At 41.3% G+C, this 14911-nt stretch overlaps 1 protein-coding gene across 1 annotated transcript in view; it reads right to left on the reverse strand.

Moving 5' to 3' along the window:
- Positions 1 to 14717, reverse strand: part of smyd3 (SET and MYND domain containing 3) — a 194065-nt gene extending 179348 nt beyond the window's left edge. Inside the window, exon 1 of the mRNA XM_071327203.1 lies at positions 14478 to 14717. Within this exon, the coding sequence (XP_071183304.1) occupies positions 14478 to 14638 (161 nt within the window). The 5' untranslated portion in view covers positions 14639 to 14717. The remainder of the gene's footprint in view (positions 1 to 14477) is intronic.
- Between the last annotated feature and the right edge of the window lie 194 nt (positions 14718 to 14911).

Genomic DNA, 14911 nt, shown 5'->3' on the forward strand with positions numbered 1-14911 from the left:
ATTTCCTATTTTTCAATCATGTTTATATTTTTCTATAAATAAATGAATGTAAAAAAAAAAAATCTAAATCAAAATACGACTCATATCACAGAGAAAGTGGTAAAGCTTTATATGAGACCAATGTTTGCTTTGTAGCACCTACAGATTAAACAATAAGGAGTCTTAAAGGAGGCCTGGGTAAGGCCACAATGTCATGAATGATTAATTATTTCTCAATTATGCTTTTAGATAGAAATTTCACAAAGAAGTCAACAATCTTTCCTACTAAGGACCATTTTAGAGATTAAATCTTGTGAAATGCCCCCAAAATCATTGTCTTTTTTTTTGTCCTGGTCGTGGTTTTGTGAAGAATCAAGTCAAAGCTAGGAGCTGAAACATACACCAGAGACTTCTCCAGTATACTGGTCAGATACATAGTAAATACATCATAATGATAAAACCCTAGAGCATTCCAGTTGTGTTTCAGATACAGCAGTGGGCTATCATCTCATGCCATGGCTCTGTTTATTATTCAGTTCACCCATGAAAGCTTTCCCCAACACAACTTTTACAGGACTTGAACTACTTTTCTCTCTATTTATCTTGGGCAGGATATAGGCTCTGTGTAATGACATCACTCAGCGCTTTTTCCTTAACAGCTTGGACTGGACTTCCTCTGGATAAGGACCTGGCAAACACTGGGATTTATACCGTGTGTGCGTGCGTGCGCGCGTGCGTCCTTGACCAGTACTGCTTCCGTTCAAAGATTACCAATAACATTATCGATGTAGAATGACAGAGAAGCACAGAGACAGAGCTAGAAGCATCAGGTTAATGATATGCCGAACATGCAGATGTAGGCTAATCGTTCTGCGATCCTATAGAGAGAGAGAGAGAGAGAAAGATGTACATCTACACTAACCATGGGGTTCTCTCAACACACACACACACACGAGAACAAAGATCCTTCATCTCAGTCCTGTCATTACTGGGCCTGGCTACAGGTTGTGGAATAAACCAGTGCGCACACACACAAGGAATGCTGGGATACATTTGGAACCATCAGATCAACAGTGAGTGTGAATAATCCAGTCTGCTCTACTGACCTCGTATGCTTTCACACATACATACCGACAGACTCACACACACTATTCTGTTGATCCTAATCAGTCTGTTTTCTCTGGTAATATCAGTATTACCGTACACAGATTGACTACTGCTGTTATTGGGTTAATTCATTGGCCTGGTCCTGTTAAGACCTATTCCATTGAGTCGATTAGATCTCTGTTATGTTCTCTCTCTGCAGTTCAAGGAAAGGACTACTGTAGATATGGCCATCTTCGGGGTCTGTACCCAAAATGTGCGTCTTCTCCTCTCATCTAAATCTTTATTTTCCTTCCTTCCCCACCACATCCCATGACTTTCATCTCTCTCTCTAGGTAATTCTGTTACCAAACTTCGTATCGGCACTGTTCTTCAAGTAAATGTGTTTTTGCTAAATGTTCTGTGGAAACAGTTAAATGTAGTCCTTGTGCATATAGTTTATCTTTGCAATCATTGGTTTTTGTTTGGTATACGTTTTAAAGTGAAAAAACACTGTAAAAAAAAAAAACAGCCGCTGCCTGTCCCTCTCTCCCTCTCTCCCTCTCTCCCTCTCTCCCTCTCTCGTCTGAGCTGATTTTAGTTGACTTAGCAGGTGATGACGTTCTGCTTGAGAGAGTCCGTATCCTGGCACCTAATCAATATTCATGACTATGTTAAAGTGAGTTTATTAAGAAATGTTGACAAGCAATATAGAATTAAAGTACCTTTCTCTCTCTCGCGCTCTCTCTCTCTCTTTCTCTCATCAGATGGAATACTGGTACTGTACATGATGAATGAAGATGGAAGTGTGCTTTGATGGAAGTGTGTGCATGGTAATTCATATCCTCAGCTGTATAGCGATGGTTCAGTGTTAGCTAGTAATTAGCGGGGCCCTTTTCCACGGGCTGCCCGTCGTGCCTGACTGATTTTCTGATTTCCAGGCCTCTGATCTGACAAGTCTGTGTGTGCATTTGTGTGCGTGCGCAAGGTTTAAGATGGTATACAGCAGGTTGTAATGCCTGGAGCATTCTAATGTAAGCTGCTGTGTGACCAAAGCCCACATTTGATCTTCTGACCAGGTTTACGACAGGATAGAGGAGGCCGTCCTGGGAAAAGAGACGCTTTGGACGCAAGGCTTGAGCGATGTACAGTTTATATCGTTTACCGGGGTATTGTGAAATACCGATAGATGAAGACTTGGAGGCTGCAGGGGTGCATGCTACACCACTGCTTATAAGTTAAATCTAAGATGTGTCAAATAAATTGTATCCAGCTCAGGGTTCCAGCTATGGTTTGGTTTGCTAACTTGCTATTTAAAAAGTGTCTACATGTCCAGATCAAGCTTCTTGGTTACAGCAGAGACATTCAATCCCCTCCTGGATCAACATCCCGGTTGCCTAAATTGTTTTGTGTATAAAAAAATATAATTTTTTTTTTTTTTCTTCTTTTCAAATAGGGCCCCTTGTGTGCACTTCTGGTAATACCGTATACCACGTTATGGTACAGAAAGGGTATGATGGTATGAAAATGTGGACAACGACTAACCCTACTCGATGCACAATTGATTATTATTAAGGCCACAACAAATAATGTACTGTCAATCCTTCTATACCACGAAAACTCTAGGTTCGATGGCGACCGAAGATAAACTTTTCAAACACAGTGAAACAGGTACTTGGCTAAATAACACACACGTTTTCATTTTCCATTTCGCTATAGTGGACAAGACCGTGGTGTCCGAGTGATAATGTCACTATGATGCTAATCAAGATTCGACTAGATTCTATCCGCTACAGCTGTACTGGTCAAAAAAAAAATCACAAATGACCTATTTGAACATCTCAAACTTTACCACGGCATCAATGACACACACACACACACCTACTTACTAAGGCTCACCCCATTTGTCGATTGTTTGGTTGACCAAGACCTTTTAAATCGAGTAATCACAAATATACACTACCGTTCAAAAGTTATGGGGTCACTTAGAAATGTCCTTGTTTTCCATGAAAACATACATGAAATGAGTTGCAATATGAATAGGAAATATAGTCAAGACATTGACAAGGTTATAAATAATGATTTTTAATTGAAATAATAATTGTGTCCTTTGCTTTCGTCAAAGAATCCTCCATTTGCAGCAATTACAGCCATGCAGACCTTTGGCATTCTAGTTGTCAATTTGTGAGGTAATCTGAAGAGATTTCACCACATGCTTCCTGACGCACCTCCCACAAGTTGGATTGGCTTGATGGGCACTTCTTACGTACCATACGGTCAAGCTGCTCCCACAACAGCTCAATAGGGTTGAGATCCGGTGACTGTGCTGGTCACTCCATTATAGACAGAATACCAGCTGTCTGCTTCTTCCCTAAATACACTGCTCAAAAAAATAAAGGGAACACTTAAACAACACAATGTAACTCCAAGTCAATCACACTTCTGTGAAATCAAACTGTCCACTTAGGAAGCAACACTGATTGACAATAAATGTCACATGCTGTTGTGCAAATGGAATAGACAACAGGTGGAAATTATAGGCAATTAGCAAGACACCCCCAATAAAGGAGTGGTTCTGCAGGTGGGTGACCACAGACCACTTCTCAGTTCCTATGCTTCCTGGCTGATGTTTTGGTCACTTTTGAATGCTGGCAGTGCTTTCGCTCTAGTGGTAGCATGAGACGGAGTCTACAACCCACACAAGTGGCTCAGGTAGTGCAGCTCATCCAGGATGGCACAGCAATGCGAGCTGTGGCAAGAAGGTTTGCTGTGTCTGTCAGCGTAGTGTCCAGAGCATGGAGGCGCTACCAGGAGACAGGCCAGTACATCAGGAGACGTGGAGGAGGCCGTAGGAGGGCAACAACCCAGCAGCAGGACCGCTACCGCTGCCAGAGCCCTGCAAAATGACCTCCAGCAGGCCACAAATGTGCATGTGTCTGCTCAAACGGTCAGAAACAGACTCCATGAGGGTGGTATGAGGGCCCGACGTCCACAGGTGGGGGTTGTGCTTACAGCCCAACACCGTGCAGGACGTTTGGCATTTGCCAGAGAACACCAAGATTGGCAAATTCGCCACTGGCGCCCTGTGCTCCTCACAGATGAAAGCAGGTTCACACTGAGCACATGTGACAGACGTGACAGAGTCTGGAGACGCCGTGGAGAACGTTCTCCTGCCTGCAACATCCTCCAGCATGACCGGTTTGGCGGTGGGTCAGTCATGGTGTGGGGTGGCATTTCTTTGGGGGGCCGCACAGCCCTCCATGTGCTCGCCAGAGGTAGCCTGACTGCCATTAGGTACCGAGATGAGATCCTCAGACCCCTTGTGAGACCATATGCTGTTGCGGTTGGCCCTGGGTTCCTCCTAATGCAAGACAATGCTAGACCTCATGTGGCTGGAGTGTGTCAGCAGTTCCTGCAAGAGGAAGTTATTCATGCTATGGACTGGCCCGCCCGTTCCCCAGACCGGAATCCAATTGAGCACATCTGGGACATCATGTCTCACTCCATCCACCAACGCCATGTTGCACCACAGACTGTCCAGGAGTTGGCGGATGCTTTAGTCCAGGTCTGGGAGGAGATCCCTCAGGAGACCATCCGCCACCTCATCAGGAGCATGCCCAGGCATTGTAGGGAGGTCATACAGGCACGTGGAGGCCATCAAAGTTGGATCAGCCTGTAGTGTGGTTTTCCACTTTAAATTTTGAGTGTGACTCCAAATCCAGACCTCCATGGGTTGATAAATTTGATTTCCATTGATCATTTTTGTGTGATTTTGTTGTCAGCACATTCAACTATGTAAAGAAAAAAGTATTTAATAAGAATATTTCATTCATTCAGATCTAGGATGTGTTATTTTAGTGTTCCCTTTATTTTTTTGAGCAGTGTAGTTCTTGCATAGTTTGGAGTTGTGCTTTGGGTCATTGTCCTGTTGAAGGAGGAAATTAGCTCCGATTAAGCGTCGTCCACAGGGTATGGCATCGCGTTGCAAAATGGAGTGATAGCCTTCCTTCTTCAAGATCCCTTTTACCCTGTACAAATCTCCCACTTTACCACCACCAGACCATCACATTGCATCCACAATGCTTCACAGATGGCGTCAAGCACTCCTCTAGCATCTTTTAATTTTTTTCTGCGTCTCACGAATGTTCTTCTTTGTGATCCTAACACCTCAAACTTAGATTTGTCTGTCCATAACACTTTATTTCCAATCTTCCTCTGTCCAGTGTCTGTGTTCTTTTGCCCATCTTAATCTTTTATTTTTATTGGCCAGTCTGAGATATGGCTTTTTCTTTGCAACTCTGCCTAGAAGGCCAGCATCCCGGAGTCACCTCTTCACTGTTGACATTGAGACTGGTACTATTTAATGAAGCTGCCAGTTGAGGACTTTTGAGGCATCTGTTTCTCAAACTAGACACTAATATACTTGTCCTCTTATTCAGTTGTGCACCGGGGCCTCCCACTCCTCTTTCTATTCTGGTTAGAGCCATTTTGCGCTGTTCTGTGAAGGGAGTAGTACACAGCGCTGTTAAAGATCTTCAGTTTCTTGGCAATTTCTCGCATGGAATAGCCTTCATTTCTCAGAACTAGAATAGACTGACGAGTTTCAGAAGATAGTTCTTTGATTCTGGCCATTTTGAGCCTGTAATCGAACCCACAAATGCTGATGCTCCAGATACTCAACAGAAGGCCAGTTTTATTGCTTCTATAATCAGAACAACAGTTTTCAGCTGTGCTAACATAATTGCAAAAGGTTTTTCTAATGATCAATTAGCCTTTTAAAATGATAAACTTGGATTAGCTAACACAACGTGCCATTAGAACACAGGAGTGACACGGAACCCAAACCGGCTGCGCGCGTGCATAAATTTATTTTTGTCCCCCTACACCAAACGCGATCACGACACGCAGATTAAAATATCAAAACAAACTCTGAACCAATGACATTAATTTGGGGACAGGTCAAAAAGCATTAAACATTTATGGCAATTTAGCTAGTTAGCTTGCACTTGTTAGCTAATTTGTCCTATTTAGCTAGCTTGCTGTTGCTAGCTAATTTGTCCTGGGGTATAAACATTGAGTTGTTATTTTACCTGAAATGCACAAGGTCCTCTACTCCGACAATTAATCCACACACAAAACGGCCAACCGAATCGTTTCTAGTCATCTCTCCTCCTTCCAGGCTTTTTCATCTTTGAACTTATATGGTGATTGGCATCTAAACTTTCATAGTATTACTACACCGACCGGCAACACAGTTCGTCTTTCAATCACCCACGTGGGTATAACCAATGAGGAGATGGCACGTGGGTACCTGCTTCTATAAACCAATGAGGAGATGGGAAAGGCAGGACTTGCAGCGCAATCTGCCTCAGAAATAGGAATGACTTCTATTTTAGCCCTTGGCAACGCAGACGCTCGTTTACACACACGAGCAGTGTGGGTGCAATAATTGAATAACATAGATTCCTACATTTATTTTGCAACGCTCGAGCATGCGACGCGAGCGGTGTGGTCAGCCTGTGACGGTTGCTGATAATGGGCCTCTGTATGCCTACGTTGATATTCCATTAAAAAAATCTGCCATTTCCAGCTACAATAGTCATTTACAACATTAACATCTACACTGTATTTCTGATCAATTTGATGTTATTTTAATGGACAAAAAAACATATATTTTTTTTTTACTTTCTTTCAAAAACAAGGACATTTCTTAGTGACCCCAAACTTTTGAACGGTAGTGTATTTTTAGGCACATGAGACACCTGTCTGATTCACACCTTGTAGACTATATTGATTTCTGGCTCGTATTTAGTAGTTTGTGTGTTTTCATTTTTAAATCGCAGTGCTTACAGCACCAGACAAGCTTAGTAGCCCACATATAATTGATTTTATTCAAACATAGGGTGTGTCTATATGGAAAAATACACGTTTCGACATTTCTAAACAATCAATGGGTCGAAAGAACCGACAACTCTCGGTCAGCCAAGATTATTAATTTTTTTGTCGGGGAAAGCCCTACTACTTACACACACGGATCGACCCAGGCTGTTAAAGAGAGCTGTTGCTCTAAATGCTATGGAGCTGAGCTCATGGTTTCGTGTGAATGGGTGTGTTGTTTAAGATGTTTTAACTCTCTAATTTGACTCATTTACAAGTCAAACATAATAGCATTTGTAAATGGTGGTTACTAATTCTGGTGGTCTCTTTGAACAGTGCGTTTGTGTTTCGGTGTTTTCCATAAGCAATAACAGACTCATTGTCAGTCAGCTACTTTTCCACTTCATTAACTAGGCTTCTTTTCAATTAAAAGTTTCAATTCGCAAGTCAGAAAAGTCTGTATAGCCTTCTCCCGCTAGAACAAACGATAGCATCTTCTAGTGACCTATTGATAGGACAGGCGCGCTGTGGTCAGCTGCGGTCAAATTTCTTTTCACCGAGGAGGGAGAGCATGAGGAGTTTCATGTGAGTGAATTAGCACGTCCCATGTAATGTAAGCTGTAACGATGAGTTGAAATCCACTTAAATTTGTTTTGTGGCACATTCATTAAATTTTATTTTGCGTGTTTCATATGAATATATAGCCAGCCACGGAGTCGGGACACATTGACTATTTATTGTCGAACTGACTGAAAAAAAGTCTACCTGCTATATAGCTTTGCTATTCATACAACGTAGTCATACAGTCAGAGCTCCTGATAGCTCCTGATAATATAGGCCTCGACATTACCCAAAACAACAACTAACACCACACTGTATTCATACATTTGCAGTCATTTTAATTGCAAAGTCATGTCCTTCTACTCAATACCACAACTCATTTTACCAATCTGAGAGGTGAAGTTGTTAAAGTATTCAATAACTTAGCTATGCATCTCGGATTTAATGAAGGCATTAGATTTCACCTGGAGGGAGACGGAGAGAGAGAGAAAAGGATGGAGAGGAATGCTGACTAGCCTGTCAACAATCACCCTGTTCTCATCTCAACTTTGCGTTGGAGATTTTCTGTGAACATTGCATCTTTCCCCTCTTATCTAAAGTCGGTATTTGTATGCTTCAGGACAGACTGCATACAGTCAGCTCTTTTCCTCATATCGGAGGATTATTCATCGGTCTGTGTGCCTTGCGTGCGAAGAATAAATTTGCTCTAGTAAACTATTCCTGAGCGATTCCACACCTGCGTAGCCAAAAACTATATCACATTGTTCTGGCAATTATTATCAATACGGCCCAATGGTAGAAATGAGACCCACAATAAAGCAACACCTACTGGCAGAGACAACGTCTGGCCTAATCGCGTGCATGCAACTAGGCCAGGTGTTGTCTCTGCCAGGAGATGTTGCTGTGATTATAGTTTAATCTGGGTCTAAATTCTAACATTAGGTCATATTGATAATAATCACACACACAAGTAACCACTGATAACACACAGCTAAACACTCCCTTTGAACTGTCAGACATACCAATCACTATTATCATAAACACACAAACCCACTTTCTCTCCTATCCCCCCCTTCCTCTTCTCTCCTGTGACTGGAGGAACTGCTAATGATTTGTTTGTTTGTTGACCTGTGGCTAGCAAGACAACGCTATGTTGAGTGTGTGTGTGTGTGTGTGTGTTAACTGCACCCCTAGCGATTAGCTCTCATTAAAAACAAACAGCAGAGAGAGATCAGCCAGGCAGCAATTACCTCCAGCTTTGATGTGGCTTTAATTCCTTTAAAAACGCCCCTCTGGCTAGTTTAAATCACACACACACGCTTGCACATTTACAGACCAACATAGGCCTTTACTTAGGAAGATAAGAGTCTCAGGGGGGAGTTACTGGTCACGCAAGCTGACACCATCATCACACACACACTATAACTCCACTACTACAGATCCTTTTGGGACAGTAATGGAGAACATGTAGAACAGAGGAGAGGTTGGGTGTCTGAAACAATGTAATAAAAGAAGATTTACACCCACCATCTCAGATTGTTCCGAAATTGTTTCTGTTAGTAAAAACAGATAAAATTAGCATTACAGCAACATTATTTTGTTGAAATATAATTTGATCTTTGAGAAATGAAGCTAATTGATTGCACCCAAATTGCCAATTATAAATGTATAGGATTCATATAATATAGTAACTAACATTCAATTTGGACCAAACTTTTTAAAACAATGAGTAAGACATGAGGAATCCAATGAAATAGTCAAAAGCCCCACCCAAACCCCACGCCAATCCCACCCCAACAACGAGTATATAAACTCTGCAAAAACAGAAATGCCCCTTTTTCAGGACCCCGTCTTTCAAAGATAATTAGTAAAAATCCAAATAAATTCACAGATCTTCATTGTAAAGGGTTTAACCTCTCTTGGGTAGGGGGCAGTATTTTGACGTCCGGATGAAAAGCATGCACAAAGTAAACGGCCTGTTCCTCAGGCCCAGAAGCCAGGATATGCATATAATTGGTAGATTTGGATAGAACACTCTAAAGTTTCTAAAACTGTTAAAATTATGTCTGTGAGTATAACAGAACTGATATGGCATGCGAAACCCAGAGGACAAATCATCCCCCCCCAAAAGGCAGCATACCTATATTTTCAATGGCTATCACTTTAATAAGGCCAAGTCCTCCCAGATTGCAGTTCCTAGGGCTTCCACTAGATGTCAACAGTCTTTAGAAAAACATTTTTTGACAATTTCTTTGGGTTCCTCAGGTCTTACTCATGGTTAGAAAAAAAAGTTTGGTCCAAATCGGATGTTAGGTACCATATTTATTGAATATTATATGAATCCTAGAAATTAAAATGGCAAATTTGGGTGCAATCAATTAGCTTAAGCTTATATTTCACCAAAAATAATGTTGCAGGAATGCTAATCTAAGTTGTTTCTAACTACAGAAATGATTTCAAAACAAATCAGATTGTGGGTCTTACGGCTGAAATTACATGGAACGCCCCATATTCAATGACCAGACACACGGCTGAAGTACACCCCTGCTGCCACACACCCACTCCGCCGCCAACACCAATCACATTACTGAACAGACCTTCAGCGTATTACTACGAATTCATCAAATCAAAGCTTATTGGTCGCGTACAGTTTTGCAGAAGTAATCGCAGGTGCAGGGAAATGCTTATGTTCCTAGCTGTGCCGTGACACAGCACAGATACCTTTTCCTTCCTAGAATTCACACCCACGTCCGCCCGCTTACCGAGAGAAGGTACGCATCTCAGTGACAATGTCCTACTTGTCTAAATTGAATATGAGATCTGTCAACATAAAGCTCTTAACAAAGGCCAGAGATGTCCAATATAATATGACTGAACCAAACACGTAGGCAAGAGAATATTTAAATGAAAATACCTATTGACTTTTCTACACTAAGGGGGAATGGATATTAATCATTGGGTTTCCTGTTTATCTCTATGCCATCTGGACACACACACACACTCTCTCTCTCTTTTGGACTAGCAGTATCTAATAGATGGAGCAGACAGAATGGGGGTGGGGGTGATGATGACATGATGAGCAGAGGGGTCAGGGGTTGGCTTAGACAAGCTTTTGTTTTGGTTCTCAAACATTTCCGCCTGCATTCCGTTGTGGATGTGCGTATAATAACCACTTTGTTCTCAGGTCAGTGGCTCATCATTCCGGACACACACACTTGCTGTGAATGTGTGATGTGTGTGATGTGTGTGAAACTGAATGCTGTGGTCAAGTCATTTCCTAAAGTGATGAGTGTTCAGTGTTAAGCAGCTAAAAACATCAAAGACCACAAACACGTCAACAACACACACATAGGGGCGCCTGAGCAATGTTGCAAATGGAGAAGCTGCATCCCCACTTACAAAATAGGGGTGCTGCAAAGTATCATGATCCATTGTATTATTTGTCCTTTTTAATGATTAGAAATATTTTGAGCTACTCTGTATTAACATAGATATGCCCATTTTATACAGTACCAGTCAAAAGTTTGGAAACACCTACTCATTCAAGGGTTTCTCTTTATTTTTACTATTTTATACATTGTAGAATAATAGTGAAGACATCAAAACTATGAAATAACACATATGGAATCATGTAGAAACCAAAAAAAGTGTTAAACAAATGAAAATATATTTGAGATTCTTCAAAGTAGTCACCGTTTGCCTTGATGACAGCTTTGCAAACTCTTGGCATTCTCTCAATCAGCTTCACCTATACAAGCATTTCGCTACATCCGCAATAACATCTGTTAAACACGTGTATGTGACAAATAAAATTTGATTTGACCTGGAATGCTTTTCCAACAGTCTTGAAGGAGTTCCCACATATGCTGAGCACTTGTTGGCTGCTTTTCCTTCACTCCGCGGCCCAACTCATCCCAAAACCATCGCAATTGGGTTGAGGTCGGGTGATTGTGGAGGCCAGTTGATCTGATGCAACACTCCATCACTCTCCTTCTTGGTCAAATAGCCTGGAGGTGTGTTGGGTCATTGTCCTGTTGAAAAAGAAATGATAGTCACACTAAGCGCAAACCAGATGGGATGGCGTATCGCCGCAGAATGCTGTGGCAGCCATGCTGGTTAAGTGTGCCTTGAATTCTAAATAAATCACTGACATTGTCACCAGCAAAGCACCCCCACACCACCTCCTCTATGCTTCACGGTGGGAACCACACATGCGGAGATCATCCGTTCACCTACTCTGCGTCTTACAAAGACACGGCGGTTGGAACCAAAAATCTCAAATTTGATCTCATCAGACCAAAGGACTGATTTCCACCTGTCTAATGTCCACTGCTCGTGTTTCTTGGCCTAAGCAAGTCTCTTCTTATTGGTGTCCTTTGGTAGTGGTTTCTTTGCAGCAATTCGACCATGAAGGCCTGATTCACGCAGTCTCCTCTGACCAGTTGATGTTGAGATGTGTCTGTTACTTGATCTCTGAAGCATTTATTTAGGCTGCAATTTCTGAGGCTGGTAACTCAATGAACTTATCCTCTGCAGCAGAGGTAACTCTGGGTCTTCCTTTCCTGTGGCGGTCCTCATGAGAGCCAGTTTCATCATAGCACTTGATGGTTTTTGCGACTGCACTTAAAGAAACTTTCAAAGGTCTTGAAATTGACTGACCTTCATGTCTTAACGTAATGATGGACTGTTGTTTCTATTTATTCTTGCCATAATATGGACTTGGTTTTTACCAAATAGGGCTATCTTTTGTATACCACCCCTATAGTACCTTGTCACAACACAACTGATTGGCTCAGAAATTAACAAGGCACACCTATTCATTGAAATGCATTCCAGGTGACTACCTCATGAAGCTGGTTGAGAGAATGCCAAGAGTGTGCAAAGCTGTCATCAAGGCAAAGGGTGGCTACTTTGAAGAATCTCAAATATATTTTGATATCTTCACTATTATTCTACAATGTAGAAAATAGTTGTTTTAAAAAAAAATCAAAACCCTGGAATGAGTTTGTCTCCAAACTTTTGACTGGTACATTTTACAACCCCTCCTCCGTAACCTCAAGATAAAGGATTTTGCCCACTGGAAGGTTTTGCTTCTCTCCTGTGCACCACAGTTTTAGTTCCGAGCAGTTAGAAGGACATAGTTGCACCACTGATGTATAAATGAAAAGGCACCTGCAAAATAAAATGTTTTATGTATTTTGTTGTGCTGTTAAAATGTGCATCTTTATTTCTTGTCCAATGTCAAGGAGTTTTTTCATATTATTTGAGCTGTGAGTCATTTCACTTTTCCTTTAAAAAACCATGTTGATGTTAGTTAGTTATTAATTACACTTTGGATGGTGTATCAATACACCCAGTCACTACAAAAATACAGGCTTCCTCACTCAGTTGCCGGAGAGGATGGAAACAACTCAGGGATTTAACCATGAGGCCAATGGTGACTTTAAAACAGTTACAGAGTTTAATGGCTGTGATAGGAGAAAACTGAGGATGGAGAAAACTGAGGATGGATCAACCACATTGTAGTTACTCCACAATACTAACCTAAATGATAGAGTGAAAAGGAAGCCTGTACAGAATAGAAATATTCCAAAACACGCATCCTGTTTGCAACAAGGCAAAAAAAAATGCTTTTTGTCCTGAATAGAAAGCATTATGTTTGGGGCAAAACCACCACAACACATTACTGAGTACCACTCTTCATATTTTCAAGCGTGATGGTGGCTCCATCATGTTATGGGTATGCTTATCATCGGCAAGGACTAGGAAGTATATTAGGATAAAATGAAACAGAACCGGCAAAATCCTTGAGGAAAACCTGATTCAGTCTTCTTAGCAACAGACAATGGAATACAAATTCACCTTTCAGCAGGACAGTAACCTAAAAGACAAAGCCAAATATACACTGGAGTTGCTCACCAAGATGACATTGAATGTTCCTGAGTGGCCTTGTACAGTTTTGACTTAAATTGTCTTGAAAATATATGGCAAGACCTGAAAATGGCTGTCTAGCAATGATCAACAACCAATTTGACAGCGCTTGAAGAATAATTTGCAAATATTATACAATCCAGGTGTGCAAAGCTCTTAGAGACTTACCCAGAAAGACTCACAGCTGTAATCACTGCCAAATGTGATTCTAACATGTTTGACTCAGGGGGTTGAATAATTATCTAATTAAGATAAATTAGTGTTTAATTTCCCATTAATTAAAAAATAAAGTTGGAATTGTTCTTCCACTTTGACAGAGTATTGTGTTGATCGTTGACAAAAAATATCAAATCTATTTTAATCCCACTTTGTAACAACAAAATGTGGAAAAGGTCAAGGGGTGTGAATACTTTGAAGGCACTGTATATGAGGATTCAGGCCTAGGATTGATATGCAAACATTGCAATTGGCAAAGTACCCAGTTGCCCAATGTCTGTATTAAAAATATATCATTTACATTTGGGTTCTTAGTGAAGATCTTTATGGAACTGAACAGTGTGCTCTCTGAGATGAGTGAAACTAGCCCCTTATCATACATTATTAACTCGATCACCTGTAAATCTCATAGCCTACTGTTACAATAGATTCCGATACAAAGATTGTCTAGAGCTGAAGAAAATGGAAAGCAACACTGCCATCTAGCGTCCAGTTTGAGTACATCAGCAAAACTCACGTCAGCCCAGTGGTAGTGTATCAACGTTTTTGTACTGTTGACTGTTGTAGTTAATTCTACACTCCGTTTCGTTGGAAATTAATAAGAGCCGTTTACGGCTGTTTTGGTGAGCTATAAAAAGGCATTTAGCTAGCTATCTATATAGCAATCTGATAACAACCCGACCAACAAGGGTCCAGAACGCAATAACGCCGAAGTTGTACGTAGGCACAGGTAGAGGGTCAGTTTACCCTCCCCAAATCCTATTGGGTAAAACGCTAAAACTTACTTTAGATAAGTGTCTAGTCTGAACGAAATGGTCAACAGCTCTTACCGTGAGAAGCAGCTGTGACAGAAGTCTTTGGCACATGTGTTGGACACGCAGTATGCTAGAGGTTCCGCCGTATACAGGAGTTCACCTGCGTGTATTTCGTGTGTTGCTCGTAGACCATTCCCTTTCCCTGCAGAGGCAAAACGTTCTAACTTTGACGCCATGCCGATCTCGCACGCATGTGGAACTGGGGAAATTGTGTTTACATCCGCAAATGGCCGTCACACCAAAGATGGTGGATAAATGAAGATGTCTTACTCATGCCGTTTACCATTGAAAAATTGTCATAGTTCCGGTCTGCTTAGAAGCTGGGTGTTTTCGCCTTAGTTTGACTGTAAATGAACAAAATATATATATGTATATATATATACACACATTTCTCTTATCACTTTCACCAAACGGAGAACACCAATAATTGCGAAATCAAATATTAACTT

This window comes from Salvelinus alpinus, chromosome 9 (assembly GCF_045679555.1).
Source record: "Salvelinus alpinus chromosome 9, SLU_Salpinus.1, whole genome shotgun sequence".
Classification (NCBI taxonomy): Eukaryota; Metazoa; Chordata; class Actinopteri; order Salmoniformes; family Salmonidae; genus Salvelinus; species Salvelinus alpinus.